Source organism: Suncus etruscus, chromosome 16, assembly GCF_024139225.1.
Source record: "Suncus etruscus isolate mSunEtr1 chromosome 16, mSunEtr1.pri.cur, whole genome shotgun sequence".
In the NCBI taxonomy this organism is placed as follows: domain Eukaryota; kingdom Metazoa; phylum Chordata; class Mammalia; order Eulipotyphla; family Soricidae; genus Suncus; species Suncus etruscus.
In genome coordinates, this window is record NC_064863.1 from 22755248 (window position 1) to 22780727 (window position 25480).

Sequence of the window (25480 nt, forward strand, 5' to 3'; positions counted from 1 at the left end):
ACAGTTGAGATATATAAAGAAGTTAACTTCAGGTCACACAGATATTACATGACAGAGACAAGATTTTATTCCAAACACATGCTTACTGCAAAGTGTTTCACCCATTGCTATTAGAACTTTTGTTTGTACAGAAGTAATTCTAAATGGAAAACACCTTAAAATTGGAATTAAATATTAACACATTTTGTATAGTTATTTTCCCTAAAATAATAATTCTGGGGTGAATAAATTATTCTCCTTATATTTGGTATAGTTTAGATACTTTGTAATTAAGGTCTCAAAAGCCCTGTAGTCAAATGATAATGTCTATAAGCTACATGAAGCAGTAAACCTTGCATGATAAAGAACTTGAAGATCACAGAATTACTGAATTCTAAAGCTGAATCTTGAAGCCAGGTTTTGAGAGATTTGTGCTATTTACTCCTGAAATAATTTTATTTCATTATTAACATGAAAAAATACATTATTTTTAACAATTAAAATTTTAGTGACTCATGTTAAGTTCTATTACATAATTTTCACTGCTTCTGTTCTCTTTTAAATAACAATGCTATTTATGTGAAGGGTTGAAATTTAGGTCAAATGATAAGCCTATAAATAGTAGCACAGGAAACAGAATAATTGCCCTTATTGGAAGATCAGAATCCTGAAAATTTTGAAGTATTGACCATCAAAAGATTATTTAATCTTGACCGTCAAAAGATTATTCAATCTCTATTTATGCTTATAAATATTTCATTTCTTTGTTGAATGTGTTTACTGAGCTATTTTGAGAAAAATATGATAGAAAAAAGTGACATTTGTTTGGAATCACATTATATATTCCCTCATAGTGAAATTGTTTAACGTTTTTTTAGCTTTAAAACCTTGTGAGAAAAGAGTTGAACATACTTTGTAGTTTGGAGAACTCCATGTCACAGGGCTGGAGCTCAAATTCTCTCTTCCCGAGAGATTAGCAGGGACGCCACACAGCTTAGCCAACTGTCTCATTCAGCATGGCCCTTACTGTCCCCAGCACGTCACAAGGATGCAGATCAGACTGTGTTGCTCAGGGTTTTCCAGCGAGTATGTTCCAGTTACCCTTCATTTGAGCTGTCTGTATTTTGGATCACCTACTTAATGTTCCATTGTTATTATTATATTTTTTAATCAGGAGTTTTGAAAAATATTTTTTCTATGTAATTTGTCTCACTACTCAAGACAGCTGTTCTCTTTCTTTATCAGAAGTTTGTGTGCCGTCCTTTTCTTAGTTTATTCTGGCAGATGTTACCATTTCAATGAGCTGTGTTTGTCCAGATCAAACATTCTTCAACATGTCCATTTGGAATAGAGTTTTTGTTGCCTTACTTCACTCTGAGGAAAATGAATGTGCAGCCAGCATAGCCTGTCCCTGAAGCAAGGTTCTCCATAGTTCACTAGCCACTTTGAAGGTCTTGAGAATGTGTATGGGATGGGGTTCATATATTCTGTCATGCACCTTTAGTACTTAGTGTTTGATTGATTTGGGGCCTTCCAAGTGGTGTTCAGGACGCCTGGAGCCCCATCTGTGATTTGCATTCCTACTTCAATACAAAGGCCCTGCTTGGTCTGTGATGTGTGCCAGCAATTTCTTGGGCCACACCTTTTAGTACTGGAGGGCCTCTAGGCCTGACTCTTCCTGTCTCGGATCATGTGGTGCCCTGTATCAAACCAGGGTTAGGTGCATGCCTGATATGCTCAGCATGTACCCTGCCTGCTGTACTATCTCCTGGCCCCTTTCCACATCTTTTACCTTGAATTCTTGCTACTTTTTAAGGAGATCATTCCCTAGAACAAACTGTCTCTTTCTTCTGGGCCACTTTTTATGGTTGTTGTTGAGACTTTGCTTAAACATGTTCTTCCTTGGCACCAGGTCCCACCAGTTATACTGAGCATTTTTGTTTTATTTTAGTGTTATTTCCTTGAAGGACAGCTCAGAGAAATAGTTGCATATCCTTGACACGCAGGGCTAGTTTGCTCATGTACATTAATCAGAATCTGTCTACTTGAAACTTATAGGTGATCTTTCAAATGCTGATTTACTTTTACTTTCTGGCATATTAGAAGTGGTAAATTAAATAGAACTTGTAAGAAAAGATTTAGTATGCCGCTGCTGTAATAGAAATTCTTTTTCTAATATCTTTAAATATATGAAAAACTTCAAAAGGAGATAAGAAGCTACAATAGAATGTTCTAGGAACAACTAAAAGAGGCAATAGAACAATTCTACATGTCTTACTCCACAAGAAAAAAAATGCAATATGAGAGAAGTGGTATCAGCTTTAGGGCATATAAATAATAAAAATATATTAAAAACTTATTGAGAGAAGAAAATAAGTCTATCTGGTTTATAAACTAGATAATTAACCATCTTAAATGTATTTGCTCCCTTTCTTCTTTACCAACTAGCTTTATAACTTAGCTTACTGGATTCAAGTTATCCTTAAGATGTCAGCTTTACTGGTTTTGTTGTTACTAGTTTTTTTTTTTTTTTTTTTTTTTTTTTGCTGGGGGAGAAGACAGGGGGTACTCACAAGCAGGACTAGGGGACCTGGGCACTGTTCCCAGAGATTCTGAGCCAGATGAATCAGTGGCAAAGCCATATAGTTGGCAGTGCTAATAGTTCCTTGAACTTTTTTTTTTGTTTGTTTGTTTGTTTTGTTTTTGGGCCACACCCAGCAGTGCTCAGGGGTTACTCCTGGCTGTCTGCTCAGAAATAGCTCCTGGCAGGCACGGGGGACCATATGGGACACCGGGATTTGAACCAACCACCTTTGGTCCTGGATTGGCTGCTTGCAAGGCAAACGCCGCTGTGCTATCTCTCCGGGCCCTAACAGTGCTAATAGTTCCTGAAGTGCTAGAAAGCACCAGAAAGGGCCACTCTTGACAGTAACTGTGAGCCAGTAGGGTCACACCTGACTGTGCTGTTCCAGGCAGGACAGGTCCAGGTGTAGTGCATAGAAGGCAGAGTATCAAGCTTTTGGCCTCTAGCTTTAATGTTAGAAGTATATCGACTCAAATAACGATTTAAAAATATTTGCAGATAGCATACTTAATTGCATATTTTCTATTTCTGGTATAAAGATACTTATTTGTTTAAAAATATATGAATTAACATTTCTTCAGACCATGGTGTGTGTGTGTAACCTAGAGCTTTGGCATGTGAGGCATGCGCTCTACTCAACCCTTAAATATCAGTTAAATTTCTTTTTCTTTCTCTCCCTCTCTCACTTCCTTCCTTTCCATTCCCCTCCCTCTTACTCCTCTTTTCTGTATGCCTCTGTTCCTCCCTCCCATGTCTCTTCTCTTTCCCAGGTTCGCATGGCTCTAAAAAAGGCTGAAAAGGAATTCGAACTCAGAAGTAGCTGGTCCGTTCCAGATGCCCTTCAGAAATGGCTGCAGTTAACGCATGAAGTAGAAGTACAGTACTACAACATTAAAAGACAAAATGCTGAAATGCAGTTAGCGATAGCCAAAGATGAGGTACTCTACTATGTTTCAAAATTTGCTCAGTTTCTGAGGGTTAGCCTGGGACCCAAAGATCTAAATAAAACTTTGATTTAAAGGAGAATTTTTTTTTTTATGATGCGGAACTTACAGTATAAGCTGATGTAATCATAGACTTGAAATTTAAACCACTGAGTTAAGAGATATATTTACTTTTCAAAATGACCTTTGTGTCACTTAAAAACCACCCCTGTTATTGCCATAAATGTTTTATACAGAGCTTTTCTCCTCTAGGTTGCTGCTTCATATCTGATTCAGGTTAGTAGTTACTAGAAATTAATGTCTGATTAATTAAATCGTGTGAAATAAGTCTTAATCTGATATCTAGTAAAAACAATTTCAAAAGCTTAGTTTATTCACTAACATCTCCATGGCAGTAGAGTATACTTAATGTACTCTGTTAGTTTTGATAGGAGATTCAGATCTTTCTAAACTTAGAAACGAGAGGGAAATTCTTCAGAGCAAAGTTCTGAATTATCTTGATAGACTTAAGGAAGCATGCTTTATCCCATATCTTCTTTCTTTTTTGGAAAATAAGACTAGCTACATCTTGGCTAACACTTTTTCACTATGGTTTTTCTTTTTCTATTTTTAATATAGTCACAACAAAACACGCTTCATTGTGTGCATTACCACCTCTCCCCCAACTTAGCCTTATTTATCTCTTATTGGGTTTTCAGGCAGAGAAAATTAAAAAGAAGAGAAGCACAGTCTTTGGGACCCTGCATGTTGCACATAGCTCTTCCCTGGATGAGGTAGACCACAAGATTCTGGAAGCCAAGTAAGGATATCATTTTGTATGTTTATTTTTATTTTTATTGTGTTGAATGAGTAGTTTCTAGAAAATTTATATTTAAGTTGTTCATTGAATCCTATATAATTATATAATTTATAGTCATTCTAAGATGGGTAGTTGCTTCTTGAAATAAAATCTGTTCATCGTAAGTTGCCCTTTTTTTTTTCCTTCAGTACCATGTTTAAAGCTACTTTGGTGCAACAAGTAATTCTTATATCGACTTTTTCAGGAAAGGGCTCTCTGCTGAGTTGACAACTTGTTTACGAGAACGACTTGTTGTCGCCTGGCAGGCAAATTGGTGAAGATCTGTGGCCTTTCAGATAGCCCATAACTTCAGAGACTCCCCAGCTTGACTTCTTTCCCCTTTATTCAGATCACTAGCTGGTTGGTGATGCCCAGAGTCTCCATTCCACCCTATCCAATTGCTGGAGGAGTCGATGACTTAGATGAGGATACACCGACCACATAGTATCACAAATTCCTGGTAAGTGGGTGAGTTGAACATTACGCAGTATTTTAGGGAAACTTTCTAATATATATATATATTCATATTTAAGAAATAGCATTGAAAAACCTCTGATAAAAATTTACTCACTATTGGTCGTTTTCTTCTAATAATTTGCGTTTTACAATAGATACTATTGAGATGTATTTGTTTCTGTATGTGTATAGCATATAAACATATCATACACATGTAATAGATGAATCATTATAGTCAAGTATTGAGCTTTTATGGAAGGTTTCAGAGGTAACTGTTTTCTTCGAGGCACAATGTTTTACAATACTATTACTGTTATTGCTACAGTACTGTGTCTACAATACTGTTAGTGGGAGGGTTTCTTTGCTTACAATGTTCTAGTACACCCTCATTGTCTCAAGGTTCCCTCCCAACCCCCTACTCCATGTTCTTGGTAAATAGACCAAAAGAAAACCAGCTCTCAGCTTCTTTTGTCTTTGACCATTTGTTTTTCCCATACTATGTTTAATATTCCACAGATGAGATCATTCTGGTAAAAATTAGGAGAAGATCTTTAAAATCTGTACAATTAACCTTATTTTACAAGTAACTAATCAACGGTGTGACTTTCAGCCAATTTGATTTTTTTATATTGAATTGCCATTCTAAGAAAGCTGTTTTTTTAGTGTTTTGTTTGTTAGCCTGATCTTTAGCTTTTCTATTTTGTTTTGTTTTGTTTTATTTGGGGGACCATACCACAGTGATGATTGGGGTGGAGGGTGGAGGGGTCTCTTCCTAGCTTTGTGTTCAGGAGTGACCCCTGAATGGGCACTATGGGCCATATGTGGTCATAAAATTCGAATTTGAATTAACAAGTCCATATCCCTTGTTTTGTTATCTTATTGACAAAGAACTAATTTAGTGTAGGATCTGTTACATAGTAATTGATTTCACCTTTAAATAAAATTAAAACTATTTATGTTTTAGAAATCTTTTGTTGTTGTTAGAACACATTGAGTCCTTTGGGGAAAAAATCCCCAAAAATAACTACAAACAAAAACAAAACACCCCATTCATATTAAAGCTATTTCCAAAGATAGTTTTTAAGATTTATAATCTTTTTTGTTTTCTTTTTAAGGGTTTTTTATTCTTTTTTTTTAATTTTTTTTATTTAAACAAATTTATTACATACATGATTGTGTTTTGGGTTTCAGTCATGTAAAAGAACACCACCCATCACCAGTGCAACATTCCCATCACCAATGTCCCAAATTCTCCCTCCTCCCCACCCGAACCCCCACCATGTACTCTAGACAGGCTTCCTATTTTCCTCGTACCATCTTTTTATTTTTATTATTTTTTAAAATTAATATCTTCATTTAAGCATCAAGATTATAAACATGTTTGTAGTTGGGGTTTCAGTTATAAAAAATGAACCACCCTCTTTCACCAATGAAACATTCTCATCACCAATGCCCCCCCATTATATTTTTTTAAATGTTTGCTGTTATGCTCTATTCATAGAAAATAATTTCATTATAAAAGTATGTTTTTCAATAGGAAAGTAAAAATGAAAATCTTTCAGATTTTCTTTAAAAGTTAGAATTTATTATTTGACTTGCAAGTATGCAGTTTTGAATTTTAAAGTTCTCATCACTAAAAATTACATAGTTAAAACATTTTATTATATTACCTTTATGTGTGCCTGTTTCATTTTCATAATCTAACTGACCTTTTTCTGAAAGTCTAGAATAGAAACAAGATATACAAAGAATCTACAGTGGAATTTAATTATTGATTAGTTGAAAACGTAAAAAGGAACTTTGTTTTGAAGGAATGATCTGATAGATGAATACTTTCCATTTTGTAATTTTTCTGTCCAATTCTTAAAGATTTCTAAAGACTTTAAGCTGTTCTAATTTTAAGAAACCGCTTTATAAATAAAGCCCTACTAGTACAAATAAATAGTAACTATGTGCTTGTGTTCAGTTCTGTGTTTTTTACCATCTTAATTTAGTGTGCAGCCAGAAATGCCAACAGAACAGGCAACCAAGCTCTTTGTGAGGAGGGAGGAGTAAATGCAGCTGATAAGAGATATTGGGCATTTGAATTCACTTGCTCCACACCCTCAATATAATTGTTAGTTTATACTTTTTCATAAATTTCTTTTGTCCACCTCTACAACTTGAATTCGTCAGCTTTTTGTTCATTTTGAATTCTGTGTCCTTCAAACCACACCAAATAAAATTACTGATTTGTTAGTATATGTTTTTTGTTCGAAAACAATAGCTTCTAAAAATTGCAGCTCCTCTTTAGCATTGAATATTACTTAGTTTACAAAGTAGGCCTCAAATTGTTTTTCTTAAATTAGTCACTTTATAATAATTGTTTTATAATCTGTTTGGCTTATAAAAATTTGTTTGGGGACGCATGTCTGGCGGTGCTCTGGCCTTACTCTTGATTTCTTTGTTCAGATATTCAGGGATTATTCCTGTCTGGTGCCAGGGGTCAAGGCAGATGCCCTTCCTGCTGTATTATCTCCTTGGCTCGCACACCCTTTAAAAATATATATGTCAAATAAAAAGAACACCTATTCTTTTAGAAGATGAGATGTATCCTTACTAGCAGTATAAGAAGAACAGTACTAAGTGTAAATCGCCTTATTTAATAGTGGTTGTAATTCACAGAAAAATGTGAACTTTTCAATGTATGGAAAAGTACATAGAGTTGTATGGTGTGGTGATTTTAGAAACACAGGGATCAAGTTGATTAAACTCTGAAATTTGCTATTTCAGTCCAGATACAATTTGAGAGAGCTGCTCCACCCAGTGGCACAACTTTGCTACTCCACTCTGTTTAGTTTAGAAGCATAAATTTGGGGCTGGATAAAACCAGAAATTCTTGGCTATGGAACTGGTGTCGAGAAATGAAGGCTTTTAATCATATACTCCCCTGAGTGTCTTTGAAATTTTGCTGTTGATCTGTGGTAAATGCCGAGGAAACTTTAAAAGCATAGTTAAGGATCGCAAAACTACCCTCAAATGATATTATGCTTAGGTTATGTATTTCAAAAATGAGGAGGAATTTTATTAAATCTAGTTCTGTGTGTGTAAAACATGACAGCTGTTTTTCTATTATTTTTATAATGCCACTCTTTTCATATCAGGAATTTATTCTCTATTTATTTAAAAATATCTTATATATGGTATATATTTTTGTATATGATATAAATGTGATATATTAAATCTTAATTATATCTATTTGTATGCTGTAACATTAAATATATTTAACATTATATATAAAATATATCTAATTATAGTTAACGTTTCAGAATACTGAAGATTACTGAAGATAATTTGCTAATCTGTCACATAGAGAAGCAGATTTTAATATTTGTCCTTAAATTCTTTTTTTTTTTTAAACTTTATAAATTGATTGGTTTTTGGGCCTCATCTGGCAGTGCTCAGGGGTTTCTCCTGGCTTTGCACTCAGAAATTGCCCCTGGCAGGCTGGGGGAACCATATGGGATGGCGAGAATTGAACTGGGTCCCTCTCGGGTTGGCTGCATACAAGGCAGCCTACTGCTATGCTATATCTCTGGCCCCTGTCCTTAAATTCTTTTTATCTTAAGCCATTGCTCTCCTGCCCACTGTTTTAAAGGCATATATATTATTCTGAGAAACCTGTGGCAGTTTTATTAGGACCTATCCACAAGAAATTACTGTGTTTAAAATTTTACCTAAATGTTTTCCACCTATAGGTCATATTTTATAACTCTTTTTGTAGAAGTATGTTTTAGATAATTTCTATGTTAGTATAGAAATTACATTTCAAGTATAACCCCACTCTGGGTTGCTCTTCTCTTTACTTGGCATATGTAATTCCTTTTTTTAAACTTCGAATGCTCTTGGCTCTCTCCTTTGGTACAGCCTATCTCCTCTCTTGAACATCCTTTTCTTTCTCTTCCTCTTCCTCATATTCCCTTTTCTTTTTTACTCAAAAAATAGAAAAATGTACTTTTTGACCATTTACATATTTATTATAATAATAAACCAAGTGTATCTGGTTTTCTACTGAGATGGGTTCTTTCTGCGTTGTCCTTGCAAACAATACCACATTGGGTCTCTCTTGTTTTTTTATTTTTGGTTTTTGATTCACACCAGCAGTGCTCAGGGGGTTATTCCTGGCTCTATGGTCAGAAATCACTCCTGGCAGGCTCAGGGGACCATATGGAATGCTGGGATTCGAACCACCGACCTTCTGCAGCAAGGCAAACACCTTTCCCCTCCATGCTATCCTCTCAGGCCCCTCACATTGGATCTCTTAATTAGGTTTCTTTATGCATAACTTTGTTAATGACGTTGGCTGAATATTGCATTTCTGAGTTTTCTAGAAGCCACTCCTCACTCTCAAAATGGTTCCATCAGTTTACACAAGAATTTCTGCCTGTACTCTCTCCAAAATTTAGAATAATCTGATTTATTTGTCTTGTATCTTGGGTGGATATGATATGGTGCTCCCTGTTACTAATACTAATTATTTCCTCTATAACCACTGAACTCAAGTACCAAGCATCCATTGGCATTTGCCATTTGGATTTCTTCCTCTCTTTGTTCCTCATTCCTTCTGTGGGAGCCTTTCAAGATTCTTTACAGCAGAGCGATAGTTCAGCAGGAAGGGCACTTGCCCTGCATGCAGCCAATCTGAGTTTAATTCCTGCCATTCCATATAGTCCCCTGAGTGCCGCCAGGAGTGAGCACAGAGCCAGAAGTAAAGTTGAGCATGGTGGAGTATGATCCCCAAACCTAAACAGGCAAACAAAATAAAACCTTACAGATCTGGGAGAGTTTCTGTGTTTCCCGGTTATTTGACTTTTGGAGATATTGTCTCTTAGACTTTTCCTTAGACTTGATGGATTATTATTTTTTTTATTATCGTATGTGTTTAAAATTTTTAGCAGCAAATTTATAAATCTTATTTGTTTATGTGTGTTTAATGGATAATATGACTTATTTCTTTTCGTGAATGATGTTCACACTTGAGATGGGACATGAAATCTGGTTATTCAGTTTAAATAGAAAAACAAGACGTTCCATATCTTAAAGTATCAGTACAAAACGTTATACAAGTCCTTAGTTGACGTTATTAACTGATGATCATGAAATTTCAACATCAATCTCTACATTATAACATTGACATTCTGCCTTGCTATTAAAATGATAAGGTGTTCAAAAATTGTTTTGCAGTTGTATCTGACTTGATTTGTTCGTTCCATTGCTAGAAAAATGCTGTCGAACAGGGTACTTGCCTGCACACAGCTGAACCAGGTCCAATCTCTGTCATCCCATATGACCCTCCAAGCTAGTCAGGTTCCTGTAGAACCTTGAGTAATGATTTGTGTTTGTTTCTTTTTTAACGTCATTTTGGATTGATTGCTTTCCAACTAGTCTTAAATTTTTTTCTTGAATCCCCTGATCTGTTAATTCACCTGGAAATTGTTTTATGCTCATATTAAGAAGCACAGATCTAAATATATCTCTTTATGTTTGGGGAAACAGTTGTCCCAGCCTCATTCTGGTTCTGTCCCTGCTGACTTGTAATATCACCTCTCTCCATAAATATGCAGAGGCCTTTAGACTATTTTGTACCACTGATGCCATTCTGCTTTAGTTGTTATATTTAGCTTGATAGTTAGTATTGATGTGTCATAAGTCTAAACATTTCTTTATATTCCAGATTCAGAAGAAGCACTGTTAGTCAGTTCTTTGGAAATTTTTGACCTGCATTTAAAATTCCTTTAAATGTCCCATTGCACTTTTACTAAAATTTCTTTGACTTTATTGACTCATTTGATTGTTATTCATCATTTCTCTTTTTCTTTCTTTCTTTCTTTCTTTCTTTCTTTCTTTCTTTCTTTCTTTCTTTCTTTCTTTCTTTCTTTCTTTCTTTCTTTCTTTCCATTCTTTCTTCTTTCTTTCTTCTTTCTTTCTTTCTTTCTTTTCTTTCTTCTTTCTTTCTTCTTTCTTTCTTTCTTTCTTCCTTCCTTCCTTCCTTCCTTCCTTCCTTCCTTCCTTCCTTCCTTCCTTCCTTCCTTCCTTCCTTCCTTCCTTCCTTCCTCCTCCTTCCTTCCTCTCCCTCCCTCCCTCCCTCCCTCCCTCCCTCCCTCCCTCCCTCCCTCCCTCCCTCCCTCCCTCCTCCCTCCCCCCTCCCTCCCTCCCTCCCTCCCCTCCCCTCCCTCCCCTCCCCTCCCCTCCCCTCCCTCCCCTCCCCTCCCCTCCTCCCTCCCTCCCTCCTTCCCTCCCTCCCTCCCTCCCTCCCCTCCCTCCCTCCCTCCCTCCCCCCCCTCCCTCCTCCCTCCCTCCCCTCCCCTCCCTCCCCTCCCCTCCCCTCCCTCCCTCCCTCCCCTCCCTCCCTCCCTCCCTCCCCTCCCCTCCCTCCTTCCCTCCCTCCCTCCTTCCCTCCCTCCCTCCCTCCCTCCCTCCCCTCCCTCCCTCCCCCCCTCCCTCCCTCCCTCCCCTCCCCTCCCCTCCCTCCCCTCCCCTCCCCTCCCTCCCTCCCTCCCCTCCCTCCCTCCCTCCCTCCCTCCCTCCCTCCCTCCCTCCCTCCCTCCCTCCCTCCTTCCTCCTTTTCCTTCCTTCCTTCCTTCCTTCCTTCCTTCCTTCCTTCCTTCCTTCCTTCCTTCCTCCTTCCTTCCTTCCTTTCCTTCCTTCCTTCCTTCTTTCTTTTTTTTGGTGCCGAAACCCGGGAGCGATCATTTCTCTTTCTTGAGATCAGTTTTTATGTCTTCTTGTTATTGTGGGGTTGCTCCTAGGAGTTACTCAGGAGGCCTAAGTGATTCCTGGCCAATCAGGTCATGGATTCAACACAAGGGCAGAAGTATTACTCAGGCCTGCAATCTTGGGATTATCCAGGCCACCCAGCACTATACATGGGTGGGCTATACCTAATGATGCTCAGGGACCATGCAGTGCTGGAATCAAACCAGGCTCAGCAGAGGCATGACCTGTATCTTAATTTGTGTACTATTTCTTGCCCTTCTATTTATGTTTAAGTAAAATGTGAAATCTTATTAATGTTAATATTTTTCTTTTCCAAAAGAAATATACATCATTTCAAATATATGCATATATATATATCCTTTTCCAAAAGATTAATCTCTAGGAGCCTTACAACAGTTTTTAGATGTTATACTTTTTCCTTTTTAAAAAATACTTTAATTTTTGCAGATGTATTAAATAATGTTGATTTATTTTTTTTCTCTTTTATTTGGGTCATACCTTGTAGTGTAAAGGGCTTACTTCTGGCTCTGCTCAGGGTAATCCTCACTCCTGGACCAGGTGGGGTTCAGGTGGGGTTCAGGTGCTGGAGACTGAATTGGGGTTGACAGCATGTGAGATTAGTGGCTTATCTCTATACTGACTCTTTGGTCCCAGAAATACTGATATTTACATGCTGATCTCATGACAGAAACACTGAATTTTCATGAGTTTTTTTATATAGCCAAAAATATTGAATCTCTTTTTTTCCTTTCAGGTTCTTAGGCCTAACCCTTATATTGTTTAACCTAAGATCTTTTTGTATGTGTCTCAGCTCTTTTTGTAGTAGGATGTAGAGATATAGCAGAATCTTAAAAATGATTATTTCATAATGAGGGAGAAGACCAGGTACTAAAAAGGATTCCAAACCACAAACATTCTAATCTAAGGGCTTGAGCATTACAGTTCCCTCTGAGTGCACACTTCTCCTAGCTTATCTCTTTTTACTTTCTTCAAAAACTTTCTGTCATCATATATATCTATATAATATGTAGAAATAGCTGGTTTTATTTTGTGTCCTATTTGAGAAAATCTCTTTCCAACTCAGACAATTTTAACCTCATCACATTGACAGCTTACTGACCTGTTTGGACTTACTTTGTGGTTTTTATCTTGTTGTTGTTATTATTGTTGTTGTTTTGGGGCCACACCTGATGATACTTAGGAGTAACTCCTGCCTCTGCACTCTAACTCCTTGCATTACTCAGGGACTGGGAAAAAACCCTAGCGTGCCAGGAAAGCAACAACCCTACCTGCTGTACTATTTCTCCAGCCCTACTTTGTGAACTCCAATTTACATATGCCTTCTCAGCTTCTTAGTCATTTTCCCAGTGTGTCTCCTGATCATTTAATTTTAATGATCCCTTTCCACTTCTCTTATGTTAATGTTGCCCAATATTTTGAATGTTCCACAAGTCGTTATTTTTATTGTTTTATTCATCATTGTTTGTAGAGGCTGTGTTCATCTGTTCATCATTGCATTTTCCTTGTTACTTTTTCCTCCTAGAAAATACATTCATATGACCTGAGGACTTCATTTCTATCTCCAGGTTAAAGTCAGACCCTTGAATTATATAGTCTGAGAATCCCCTCAGCAGTAGCAGCATCATTCTCAGACCTGCTTTACTCCTGAGTTTAATTTCTCTATTGTGGCAACTTAGAATTCTTAATTCTTTTGTGTAGATATAAATAATACTACTAAGATAATAATAAAACTAAGACAATAAAGTAAAAATAATAACATGAAAACAATCATTTTATGCTTTAGAAACTGCTGTTAGATTGTACTTGGTATATTGAAGTGGTTGAGGGTATTAAAGTTATGTTGTTAGGGTTGAGAAAAATATAATTAAAGCCCAATGCCATATATCACTATTTTGGGTTTTTGGTGAGAAGAATTTATATTTTAGTGAAAAAATTGTATTTCTCTGCCCTGAAAAACACATTTACAAATATAATTTGTCAATATATGGTTATATTTATATACAATTGCAATAAATAATTACCTCAGAAATAAATTTCTGTATAGTCAACTTTAATGTTTCATTTAACTACTTATAAATTATAGGCAAGGGTGGCTGTTTCTTTTCTTTGGGAATTAATAATAGCCTAGAGATACCATAAAATATATATAGAAGAAAGCTTCTAACAAGATTAAAGTATACCAAGTTTTAGTCCTACATGAATTCTGTGTTGCTATAACACTACACAGTCCAATAGATGGGCCCCTTCAAGCAACAAAGAGGGTTCTTAGATCCAACTATGTATTTCTTTGTGAGGGATTTATATATTTTATAGGCAAAGAAGACAACATATATAGAAAGAAAATATGTATTGCTTAAGGACTGTATAATTGTAACCTGTTTCTAACTGTGTTGATTCTCATCTTTATGTTGCATTCATTATTGAGTTATTTTACATTTTCCTCATGGAAACTCTTGTTTCCTTCTTAAAACATTTCATTTAATATCTTTTCTACTTTGTTCATAGCATTCAATTTTCCAGACAGTGGAGTCTTTTTATTATACCGTAAGTCATGTTGAATGTGGCTAAATTTCAGTAAATATTTCAAGTAACCACCAATCAGTATATGCTGGAGTTTAGAACTTACCTGTGTCACCTTGGATACAGTATTTAATTTGAAGAATATAGTTTCCTGTATAATATTTTAGGAGCTAGTTTCTTTGGCAAAGGATATTGGATTTAAATTTTCCAGGTGTGTTTTCCTCCTCCTCCTCTTCCTTCTCCTTCTTTTTCTCTCCACTTCCTCCTCCCTGCCCCGGGTGCTCAGGGTTACACCTGAATTTGCACCCAGGAATTACTCCTGGCCAGCCTAGGGAATGATAGAGATTGGACCCAGGTTGGCTGCATAAAAACGAACTCCCTACTCTCTGTACTATTTCTCCAGCCCCTCCAGGGTTTCTTTTATTGTTCCAGCGAGAGAAAGTTTTGTTTGCACTCTGAATTACAACTATTTTCATATTTTATAATTTATGCTTGGAAAAAGCTTTGTGAAGTATTTGAGGGGACACAGTTAAGAAGAATTCTGAACATAGGGGTCAGAACGATAGTACAGCAGATGGACATTTATCTTGCACATGGCAAAAGTCTTTGATCCCTTAGACGACATATGGTCAGTCCCTTGTGTTAACAAGAGCGATCCCTTGTGCCCCCACCAACAAAACCTGAAAATATTCTCTTTAATTTAATCTCATATTCTTATTTTTAATCCATTAAGTTGTTTTGGCCAGTTCCATTGAAAAAATTCTTTGATTTCTTCAGTAAATACATACTGTACTTCTGCTTTTGGGGGTGCTGACTCCGCTAGTTATAAAGTGTTGAGCACCATACACATTTATTTTTCTGGTGGAAAACAAAAACTTTGACTTAAGTTTGTGATTGGCAAAAGGGACTGGTTTTACTTTGTGAGCATAAACCAGCTCAATCTGATCTCAAACGTGGAGGGATTTGGGAAATTCTCTAGAAACACTGTCAGTTTAGTAAACCTCTAAAATGCTGAGAGGGAGAAATGGGCAAAGAGGCATGAAGGAGGAGATACCATTTTATATCTGAGGAGCTGGGAGAGTGAGTGTTCCATGCAGAATATTCCAATCTTCCTGTAATAAACAAGAGAGGTACCAGTTTCAAAACAGAGACGCTATAGCTTGATCATTTTAAGCATTGTAAGGCGGTTGACTTAATTTTAATCCTAAAAGTCTTGTGGAGCCATTTAAAAGTTTTAAGCAATAAATGTCCAATTTTGGTCCTATTTGAGGTTGATCATGTGAGTTATTCATGCAGGCTTCACTATGGGGAATAAATCAGAGGGAAAAAGATTAGTCAGGAAGACAGTAGCGCTGTGTGGAATAAACAAGACTGGCTATAAGGATTTAGGGAAGTGGTTATATTTGAGAGAGACCAAGGATATGGAAGTTTAGAAAGATACCAAGAAAGTAGAATTGGAAATACTTTATGATTAAATTGATGCGAACTATGGAGCAGGAATGTCTGTTTCCAGTTTGGAAAACTTGATAGATGATGGTGCTACTCCTTACGGAAAACAAGGGTGAGTTTAAGGAGGAAAACATTGAATTCAGTATGGGCTTCTCTTGGGGTGGGGGGTATCCAGTGTCCAAGAGGCGCCCCTAAAGTTTAAGAAAATGAGTTGGGCATTTATGGAGCACATGTGGTGAGAGAAGTTATGGGCATAGATGAAATTGCTCAAGAGAAATATTGGAAGGGCCAGAGAAATATAGTATAGTGTATAGGATACTTTCCTGCACAGGGTTTAAATCTCTAGCATCTATCAGTATGGTTTCCCAAACCCACCAGGAATGGCCCCTGAGCACAAAGCCAGGATAAGCCTTGAGTCCTGCTGAGTATGGCCCCCAAACAGCATCATCATCATAATCATCAACAACAACAACAACAACAACAACAACAGCAACAACAAAAAATAGTGGAAAGGTTAACACTATTTAGATAATTATCACCTAAACTATAATAAATATTTTAAAGAGAACAGTGGAACAAAATTAAAACAAGACCTGGAACTGAACTGTGAAGACCAGCAGTTCGAGAGGGAAAAAGAAGAGGTGACAATGTGGTCAAAGAAGTCAAGGAAAGAAGAAAGTAAAACTGACCTAAGTTCTAGTAATCAGGTAGCAAGAATTGAGATGGTCATTTAATTTAGCAAGGGGGAAACAGATCAGGGATTTAGGGAATAGTTGCAGTTGAATAGTTGAGGAATGAATTAAGAGGGAGTTGTAGAAAAAGCAACATAGATAATTCTTAAAGGGTCAGCTGAAAAACAAACTGAGATATTAGGTGTACATGGCTGTTACTTTTTTTTTCATCTAATTTTCATTGTTCACAGCATTAACTTGTACATGGTTATGGGACGTAGGAAGTGAGATAGTGGAACAGAGCTATAAATGGAAGAACATGGTGAATTCCTTTCCTTTTGGGAGAGGTTTTTGAGCCATACCTGATGGTGCTCAGGGGTTACTTCCTGACTCTGCCCTCAGGTATCACTCCCAGAGGGCTTGGGGGCCATATGGGATGCCAAGGATCGAATCTGGGTTGGCCATATGCAAGATAAATGCCCTATCTGCTGTACTACTGCTCTGGCCCAACAGAATTTGTGAATTTCTAGAAAGAGAGAAATCATCACAATCTAGATGTGTGAGAGTGGTGGAATGGAGTAAAGAAAATGCCAGGGGAGGAAAGATAAAAATCCCTGACTGCCGTCCTTTGTAGGTCTTACAAGGAAGGTGAAATAGATGGGAGAATAACCAGAAGTGACACATGAATTGGACATGGAATATTCATGGTACTTAACATAAGCAGGCATCAGAAAGGGGTAGATGTGAGGGTTTACATATAGTACTGGAGTGTAGAGCATAACATCACATCACATCAGAACACAACACAACACAACACCATAACATAACAAACATAACATAACATAACATAACATAACATAACATAGCATAACATAACAACATAACATACCATAACATAACATAACATAACATAACATAACATAACATAACATAACATAACATAACATACCATAACATAGCATAACATAACAACATAACATACCATACCATAACATAACATAACATAACATAACATAACATAGAACAAAACATAACATAAACAAAATTCTTCAGGGAACTTTGTGTCCATTCATTCAAGCAGTGGGTTACTTATGTAGTCAATATTGAGCAGGTAAAGAAGTTTATTACATGAAATCATCTAGAAAGTCTACTGAAATTGTTAGCAGAAAAAGGATGACCAAAGATTTCTCATTAGTGTGACAATACTCAGTGCTGAAGAAACAAAGTTTTAACCTAATATCTTGCCTTTCTGTGATAACAAGATCTCAAGAGATAATGTGTGAGAAATTTGGCCTATTTCATTTCTCTTTTAGTACTCTTTAAAGATTAAATTTTCATTTACAAAGTTGGAAAAAAATAGATCTCTTAGAAGTGCATCTTCCTGATCTTTTACATTAACGCATTTGTTATCATAAGTAAAATTTTAAGCCTTGTGGGTAATAAAATGTCACAGTTCCTGTTAAAGCTTGGTGTATCTGTGTTCACTTGTTTATTTTTCAGGTCTGTTTTTAATCTTTCTTAGCTTCCTGGAGAAGCAACATAGGTGGTAGGTGTTGGATGGTAAATAACTGTAGTGACTTCAGGAAAGGTAGATCATATGCTGATATGCCCAGAACACCTGTTCTCTGCGTCACGCTTGTGTTGATTTATAGAATGCCAGGAAAGGAACAGTAGGTTTTCTGAGCGCTATCACTTGTCTGTCTTGGTTTTCAGGGACCGTGGCTAAGCCCCCCGGATCGCTAGCCAGAAGCAGTAGCTTGTGCCGTTCTCGTCGCAGCATTGTGCCATCCTCGCCACAGTCCCAGCGTGCTCAGCTTCCTCCACATACGCCACACCCGGCCCACCCGCGGCACCCCCACCACCCTCAGCAGTCCCAGCACGCCTTGCCTTCCCCTGATCCAGACATCCTCTCAGTGTCCAGTTGCCCTGCTCTTTATCGAAATGAAGAGGAGGAGGAGGCCATTTACTTCTCTGCTGAGAAACAATGGTATTGGCCAGGCACTGAGCACAATATCTGTTGGGTGGGTGGGTGGGTGAGTGGATGTTAGGGTAAGTGGGTGTGTGGTGGGGAGAGGATATTTTAATTCATTTTCTCCTGCTGTGTCCTATGTTATCACATACTTTGGGGGGTCCACACCCATTGAATAACTCAAAGTTCTCTGCTGCATGTTACACTCCAGGCTTGGTGTGGCCTGGTTTGCTGCTCAAGATCTTGCAGATTTAAATCAGTGAGTTGGCTGGACTGGCTCCTTCTGGGGAGCATGAGGTCCTCCTCCCAGGGTCACTGGGCCATGGCAGTTTTCAGGTTCTTCTGGTTATTAGTACTGGGTCCATGCTTCTGTGCTTGCTCTGCGGCATCTCTGGCTGCCTAGACACTGGTCCTTAACATTGGTCCTTGCTCTCTGCGACTTACCTCCTCCTCCCTTCAGAGCCAGCTCTCTGTTGTGGCCCTTCTTTGTTTCGAATCTGACTTCCTCCGTCTGACTTTTGCACCCACATTGAAAAAGTTCACTTGGTTAAAAATAATCTCTCTATTTGGGTGGATTGACGTGGAGACTAAATTACTTTGGCAGAATCCCTTTGTAGCAACACCTATATTAGTGATTAAAATATCCGAGAGAACAATATATGAACAATGAGGCTGGGAATTTGGGGGCTTGCTTAGAATGCTGAGCATCACAGATATTTTGTGATCCACTGCTTTAGAGGCCCCTGTACACAGTTGACTCAAGTCTCAGACATACACTTGCCTTATGAATAATTTTCTATGTAAAATATAAACACATGAGCTTAAATGTTCTGAGCATAAAGGAACATCAAATGTGACTTGAATTTTAAAATATTTGTGCTTCTTAATGATTTATTCTGTTTGGTGTCTCTACTTGCTAGCAAACGAGAAATAGGAGATTGCAGAGGTTTTAGAAGAAGAATATCAGGGAAAAATCATGTTCCTAGTAATTTTTTTTTTTTTTTTTTTACAAAACAGGTATACCAGCATTGGATTCTGTTTCACTTGACACATTAGTGCTTAACACACTTGACATACTAGTATTTCTTCCAGAGCAGTGTGCTCTTAAGTTGCTATTAGTTTGCATCTTAGTGGCTAACTGGCCCCCAAAGAATTCACATGAGAAACAAAAACAAGCAGAATGAGTTTAATGTTCTCAATAGTTCCTTTTAGTCTTTACCATGTGATTTTTGTCTGAGTTAACATTAATCATTTCCACACATTATAGTTTCACCTAGTGAAAGATGATTATCTTACGAGGATTGCACAAATTTTTTCTATTCATTGCAACTGGAGAAGTTGATACAGTTTACTTGCTTAATACTTTAAGATTAGCTTTTCTGCATATAAGCTTTTCAAATAACTATAGTCACCTAGCAAGATTACTGTTGACAAAAATGATTTCATATGTTCATGGAAATTTGGAGAGAAAACTCTGAACTGTTCAGTCCAATAGGATTGTTTAATGTTCCATATTGATTGAATGTTCAGTTCTCATTTTAAATAGCAATGTCAAAAATTCATAGCTAGCTTTTAATATGAGTAGAATTTATAAGTCAGAAACATCACTTCTTCCCATTTTCAGTGACTTCTAAGTGTTGAACTACCAGATCCTTGTTAAATAACTCTTGCTTTGTTAGGATATCTTTACAAAATCTCTGCATTTTGCACTTACACATTTATTTAAACCTCAACTTGAACTTAAATTCTTGTTCAATGGGTTTTAGACATACTGTGAATTCAACTGCATGTCACTGTGGGATATGGAGTAGAAATAAGTAAATGGCACACATAATTAAGTTCAACATTAGAAAGAAATACAAAAAAAGGGAACCTGTAAGGTATATTATATGCACTTCATATCTGGAGCAACACTTTTAAGTTTCGTTGTTTTATAAGTGGATTGTTAGAACCAAAAAACAGGCATTGAAATTAATTAATCAGATTCTGTTCTGTAACAGGAAAATTAGGACCTGAAGAAATTAAATGATTTGCTCAGGCTGGGACAGCTAATTCATGACAGGACCTAGATAGTAATCCTGTCTCCTAATTTAGATCAGAATTTAGAAGTCTTTCACACTTCATTTGGAATTTAGAGACCAGTGAATAAAATATTTTTAACCTAGCTCAGAATTTTATAGATACACATTCAGCCAAACAACATAGCAGAGGAGAAAAAAAAGTTTATAAAGTTGTAACTAAAGGCTAGAGTAGATAAAGTGCTTACTTTGCATGCAGCCAAGTGACACTGGATCCCTGATACCCCATGTGGTCTGGAGCTGCTCTAGAAGTGATCCCTGAGCACCCAGCTAGGAATAAGCCCTGAACTCAACTGGGCATGGCTTCAAAACGAAAATAAACAAAATTATTACTGGGTCAGTGTTTGAGCCTGAAGTTGAACTGCTTTAGGGAACAATGACGGCTGCTTGATTAGAAAGGAGCTAGGAAGCCAAGTCCTTGCCAGTAATTGATTTCATGGATGGTTTCTTGTTCAAATTACCTTCTTCCTCTCTACTAGCTCTCCCTATTACCAGATTGAAAAAGCATTTGAAAGTTATGTAGCACTTGCTAATAAATGGATCTCTCAAGACAAGTGAGATGAAGTCCTGACTTAGCTCTGTCTGATTTATTATCATCAAATCTCTTTCTCTTTTAATTTTTTCTTTTACATTTTAGTTGCTCACGGATTTGGGTAGTTTTTGAGAGCTTGTAGTCCAAGAGTATCTTCACACTTATATGTGAGAATATTGCACACATAAATATTTGCAGCAGTTATAATGTCTAAAATATGATAGCAGCATAGATGGCATTTGAAAAGTGAATTACATCATTCTGGAATTTCACAAACATGCATTTCACAAGCAAGCATTTCACAAACATGAATCACACTAGCAGTCATAGGTCATGCAAGGAAAGAGATTGTTCAGCTCATTCATATAAATATGCATTCATTCCATGCTGTGTGCTGGGAATTTGCTCTTAACTTGATCCTCCAAAACAAATGAGCTAAGGTACTGAATTAATTCTCTCTGATATATTATAATCCTATATGCTCACCTTTTTCCTCAGTCTACAACTCTCTGCCTTCTCTTGCCCAATTCTTTTAGCAGTTACATTTTACCTTGACTCTGCTTTCTGTTTTAGTGTCTCCCCCCACCATGGGATAAAAATTATTTGTTTCAGGCTTGCTGTGTAAAACAAACAAACAGGTGTGATTCCCTATTTTTTCAAATCTCATTTATTTCTTCACTGATTCATCACTTATCTATTAAGTACTTTCTGTGGTCTCTGCATTATTCCAATAAGATTAAAAAACAACAGCGTGTAATAATAAGACTACCTGTCTTTATTTAGTTTACTTTTTTCTCTGGGGAAACTGAGTAGAAACAAGTTGCCATAAAGTAAGTCCTTGAGATTATGGCAAATTCTGGGATATAAAAAGATTAAAGAGCAGAGAATGCTGATTTAAACAGGATGGCTTAGAGAAGCATCACTGGAGAGAGCAGTGGGTGCAAACCCTAAGGGAGTCATAGGATTGTGTACATGGGTGATATGAGGTGGCCTGGGTGGGAAATGAGTGCAGGAGAGGCTTTTGCAGCTAGAAGGATAACCACAGTCCTGGTCTTGCAAGGCCCTTGTGGGCTGTGACATGGACTTTGGATTTTTTGAGAAGAAACATTGGCAAGATGTGAGGAAGAAAATGTCAGGCTCTGATTGGTGCTGTTGTTAAAAGCCATAAGAGGGAGAAACAAGAATCAAAACAGGGAACAAAGTAGTGGTTATGAGAGGGATTGGAACAGGGATCAAGGGAAACAGAAAATCCAGGTCATTTTATATGGTGACTCTGAAAACTATAGACTTTTATTTGTGATCATGATGTTAATATATAACTGTCTAAATAGTGCTATATAGGAATCTAGATATTATAAAACAGTGTTACTTTAATTAAAATACCATTAGAGAAGAAAATAATGGAAATTGGGAGAATAATTCAGTGTCTATTTAAGTCATTGAAGTGACTTCATGGCAAATTAGAATACAGTGAGGGAAGAAGAAATGGTAAACTGGAGTTATAAATGATGAATATTCATTTAAACCTTACTTTTCTGCTGTTATTTCTATTTTCCTTTTTTTTTCTTGAAAAAGGGATAATGTATACAAAGAAAAGTTCTTGTGAGAATTTGATTTTTCCCTTATGAATCTCAGTTTTCTTCCATCCCTCTTTATTAACGTAAATTTTGGGGAACTTATTTTTTAGCTTAGCATATATTTCTTTTGTCTTTCCTTAGAAAATCATACTTAGTCTATATAAAAGACCCAAAACCTTTTTGAGGTACTGACTAAATTTATAGTCCTAAAGCTGAAAACATATAATCATTAAAGTCAATATCTTTTTTGACAAGTGAAGGTACAAGTTAACTTTCTAGATTTTAATATTTCATTTTTGTTTCTGTTCACAATTAAACTTTGCATTTTGTCAAGTTACATGATTTAGTCATTTCATGTAGTGATTTTGTTGAAATAGATACAGAAATCTTTAGCATTTCCCCCTTTAAATTTGAATGGTAAGCGGAAACTTTTTAGTTTTTAATTATAATCAGAGTACCTACTGATACACTTAAGTTCTTTTTTATTGGGGGGAGGAAACATACTTGGTAGTGTTCAGCAATTATTCCTAACTCAGTGCTCAGAAATCACTCCTTGCAGGCTCAGAGGACCACATGGGCTTGAACTTGGGGTCCACTGCAGGCAAGGCAAGGAAAGCCCACTACCCACTATACTGTCCAGCCCAGGTTCTTAAGAATATTGCAAAAACGTTTACCTTTGCCTTTATTGTCATCCAGGGAAGTTCCAGACACAGCTTCTGAATGTGATTCCTTAAATTCTTCCATCGGAAGAAAACAGTCTCCTCCTTCGAGCCTTGAGATCTACCGAACATTGTCCCCTCGGAAGATTTCCAGAGACGAGCTTTCCCTGGAGGATTCCTCCCGAGGCAACTCGCCCATCACTGCAGATCTCTCCCGGGGCTCTCCGGATTGTGTGGGTCTCACAGAGACCAAGAGCATGATCTTCAGCCCTGCAAGCAAGGTGTACAATGGCATCTTGGAGAAATCCTGTAGCATGAACCAGCTTTCGAGTGGCATCCCAGTGCCTAAACCTCGTCACACGTCCTGTTCCTCAGCTGGCAATGACAGTAAACCAGCTCAGGAAGCCCCCAATGTTGCCAGGATCAGCAGCATCCCGCATGACCTCTGTCACAACGGAGAGAAAAGCAAAAAGCCATCAAAAATTAAAAGCCTTTTTAAGAAGAAATCCAAGTGAATTAATTGACTGAGCAAGCGCGAGATTTCATTCACGTGGCATCTTGAAACTTTGATCTCACCGCCCCAAGCACCCCATTCCCATTTTGTTTTTGATTTTTAGGAATGTAACTCCATTGGGGCTTCCCAGACTGGATGCCACAGTGGAATACCCTTAAGGGCAGCTGTCTACTGTCTGTTTATTTAAATGGCTCTTTAATCAGTCGTCAAGCCAGTTATTACTGGGGGGAAAAATCATTAAGAGATGAGACAGTTTACAGTCATTTCTGCCTATTTATTTCTGCTTTGTTATTAGTGATGTATATACAACATTTTGTTTAAAGCCACTATGGACTTACAAGCTTTAATGGACTAGTAAGCCAGCATGGGCTTGCAAAAAATAATAAAAAAAAATTCTTGTTTACCAGAGCATCTTCTTATCTTTCCACAGAACTATTTACATCTTGGACTAAGTGACTTAAAAAGAAGTACAAACAAATTGCACTACTGTTTTCCAGAAACAATAAATCTCTGCAAGTGAAACTGTATAGGGTTTATAAAATGACTATGGACAGGGGGATTGTTTTCATTTTTAGATCAAAATGGGTTTTTAAGTAGAATCTAGGATTTCTAATTGATTTGATTTCTGGAAATGAAAACCACGCTTTTATTATGGGAAGCTTCCTTAAATGCATTTAATATTACAAAGTTTCAAGTCCTGCTGTAAAGATCACGTTGTTTTGTTTTTCCCAGGGCTTTCACTGTGATTTACTGCATTGCAGCTGTATGATGAACTATAAATAATTTAAGGAGAGAAGGCTCTTGATTCCTTATGAAAGCGAAAGAGTTGAAACTTATGGAAGGACTTAAAACATTCACAAGCTTAAACTGAAGTGGGGCGCAGGGGGGGGGCTCAGAAACTTGTTTACAGACTTTGAATAATTGCAAAGGATTTATGGTTTGTGAAAAATTTGTACTGTGGAAATGATAATAAATTGGAGACATTATTTTGTGGGACTGTGCTGATTTTTGTTGATAACACTCCACTAAAAACACTATGTTTTTTGGAGAACTGTGTAAGCCGTCTTGTTGCTTAATTGCAATATAAGAAATAGTCATGTTTTGGAAGTAAGTTGTCAACAAATTTCTTTCTATTTTATATTGTTTGTCATATTTTTATGTAGTTTGAAATGTTTAAATGTTCTAATATCAAGATTAACAAATACAAATTTATGGTGCATTTAGATTGTGTGGTATTGGTTTGTCAAGTTGGGAGTGTGTTAAACCGACAGATCATTATAAGTGGGGCATTTACTGTGAAGATAAATAGTGAAACAAATTACATGAACAATCAGAAGGATTTTTGCTTAAATTAAAATTCAGAAATGTGTCATTTGGTTAACAATGTGAATGGGTATTTGGGTGAATGACTGAATTATCTAGAATTTTTTTCTTTTTGTTTATTTTTTTTTTTTTAGCATTCTGGATAAAATACATGATTTTTAACCTAGTGCTGGTTAGAGGATATTCCTGATTCATGAATAGAGAGTTTTTCTGAGGTTTACTCTTAATGAAAAATTTGATTAAGAGTATGACATTTCCTGGGACCTGGAGCAATAGCACAGTAGGTAAGAGTATTTGCCTTACACATGGCTGACTTGGGTTCAATCCCTTGCATCCCACATGGTTCCCTGAGCACCAACAAAAATGAACCCTGAGAGCAGAGCACTGCTAGGTGTGGTCCCCCAAAATTTAAAACAAACAACAGTAAGTATGAAATTTCCTGAGATCTCCAATATGATTGCTTAGAATTCTCCTTGTACTGCTTGTTGAAAACTATTAAAGTCTTGAACTATATACATTTAAAGGAGTATGTTAAGGCAGAAATAGATTGAAATGAAAGTAGTGTATAGTACAATTCATAAGGAAGATATCCTGAAAGGTAAAATGATGA

At 37.0% G+C, this 25480-nt stretch overlaps 1 protein-coding gene across 1 annotated transcript in view; it reads left to right on the forward strand.

The window, feature by feature from the left end:
- The window catches only part of STIM2 (stromal interaction molecule 2), a 137442-nt gene extending 112672 nt beyond the window's left edge, over positions 1–24770 (forward strand). Inside the window, 7 exon segments of the mRNA XM_049790237.1 lie at positions 3334–3501; positions 4206–4306; positions 4551–4653; positions 4656–4784; positions 4787–4805; positions 17932–18205; positions 23071–24770. Coding sequence (XP_049646194.1) covers positions 3334–3501; positions 4206–4306; positions 4551–4653; positions 4656–4784; positions 4787–4805; positions 17932–18205; positions 23071–23548 — 1272 coding nt within the window. The 3' untranslated portion in view covers positions 23549–24770.
- Positions 24771–25480: the final 710 nt, after the last annotated feature.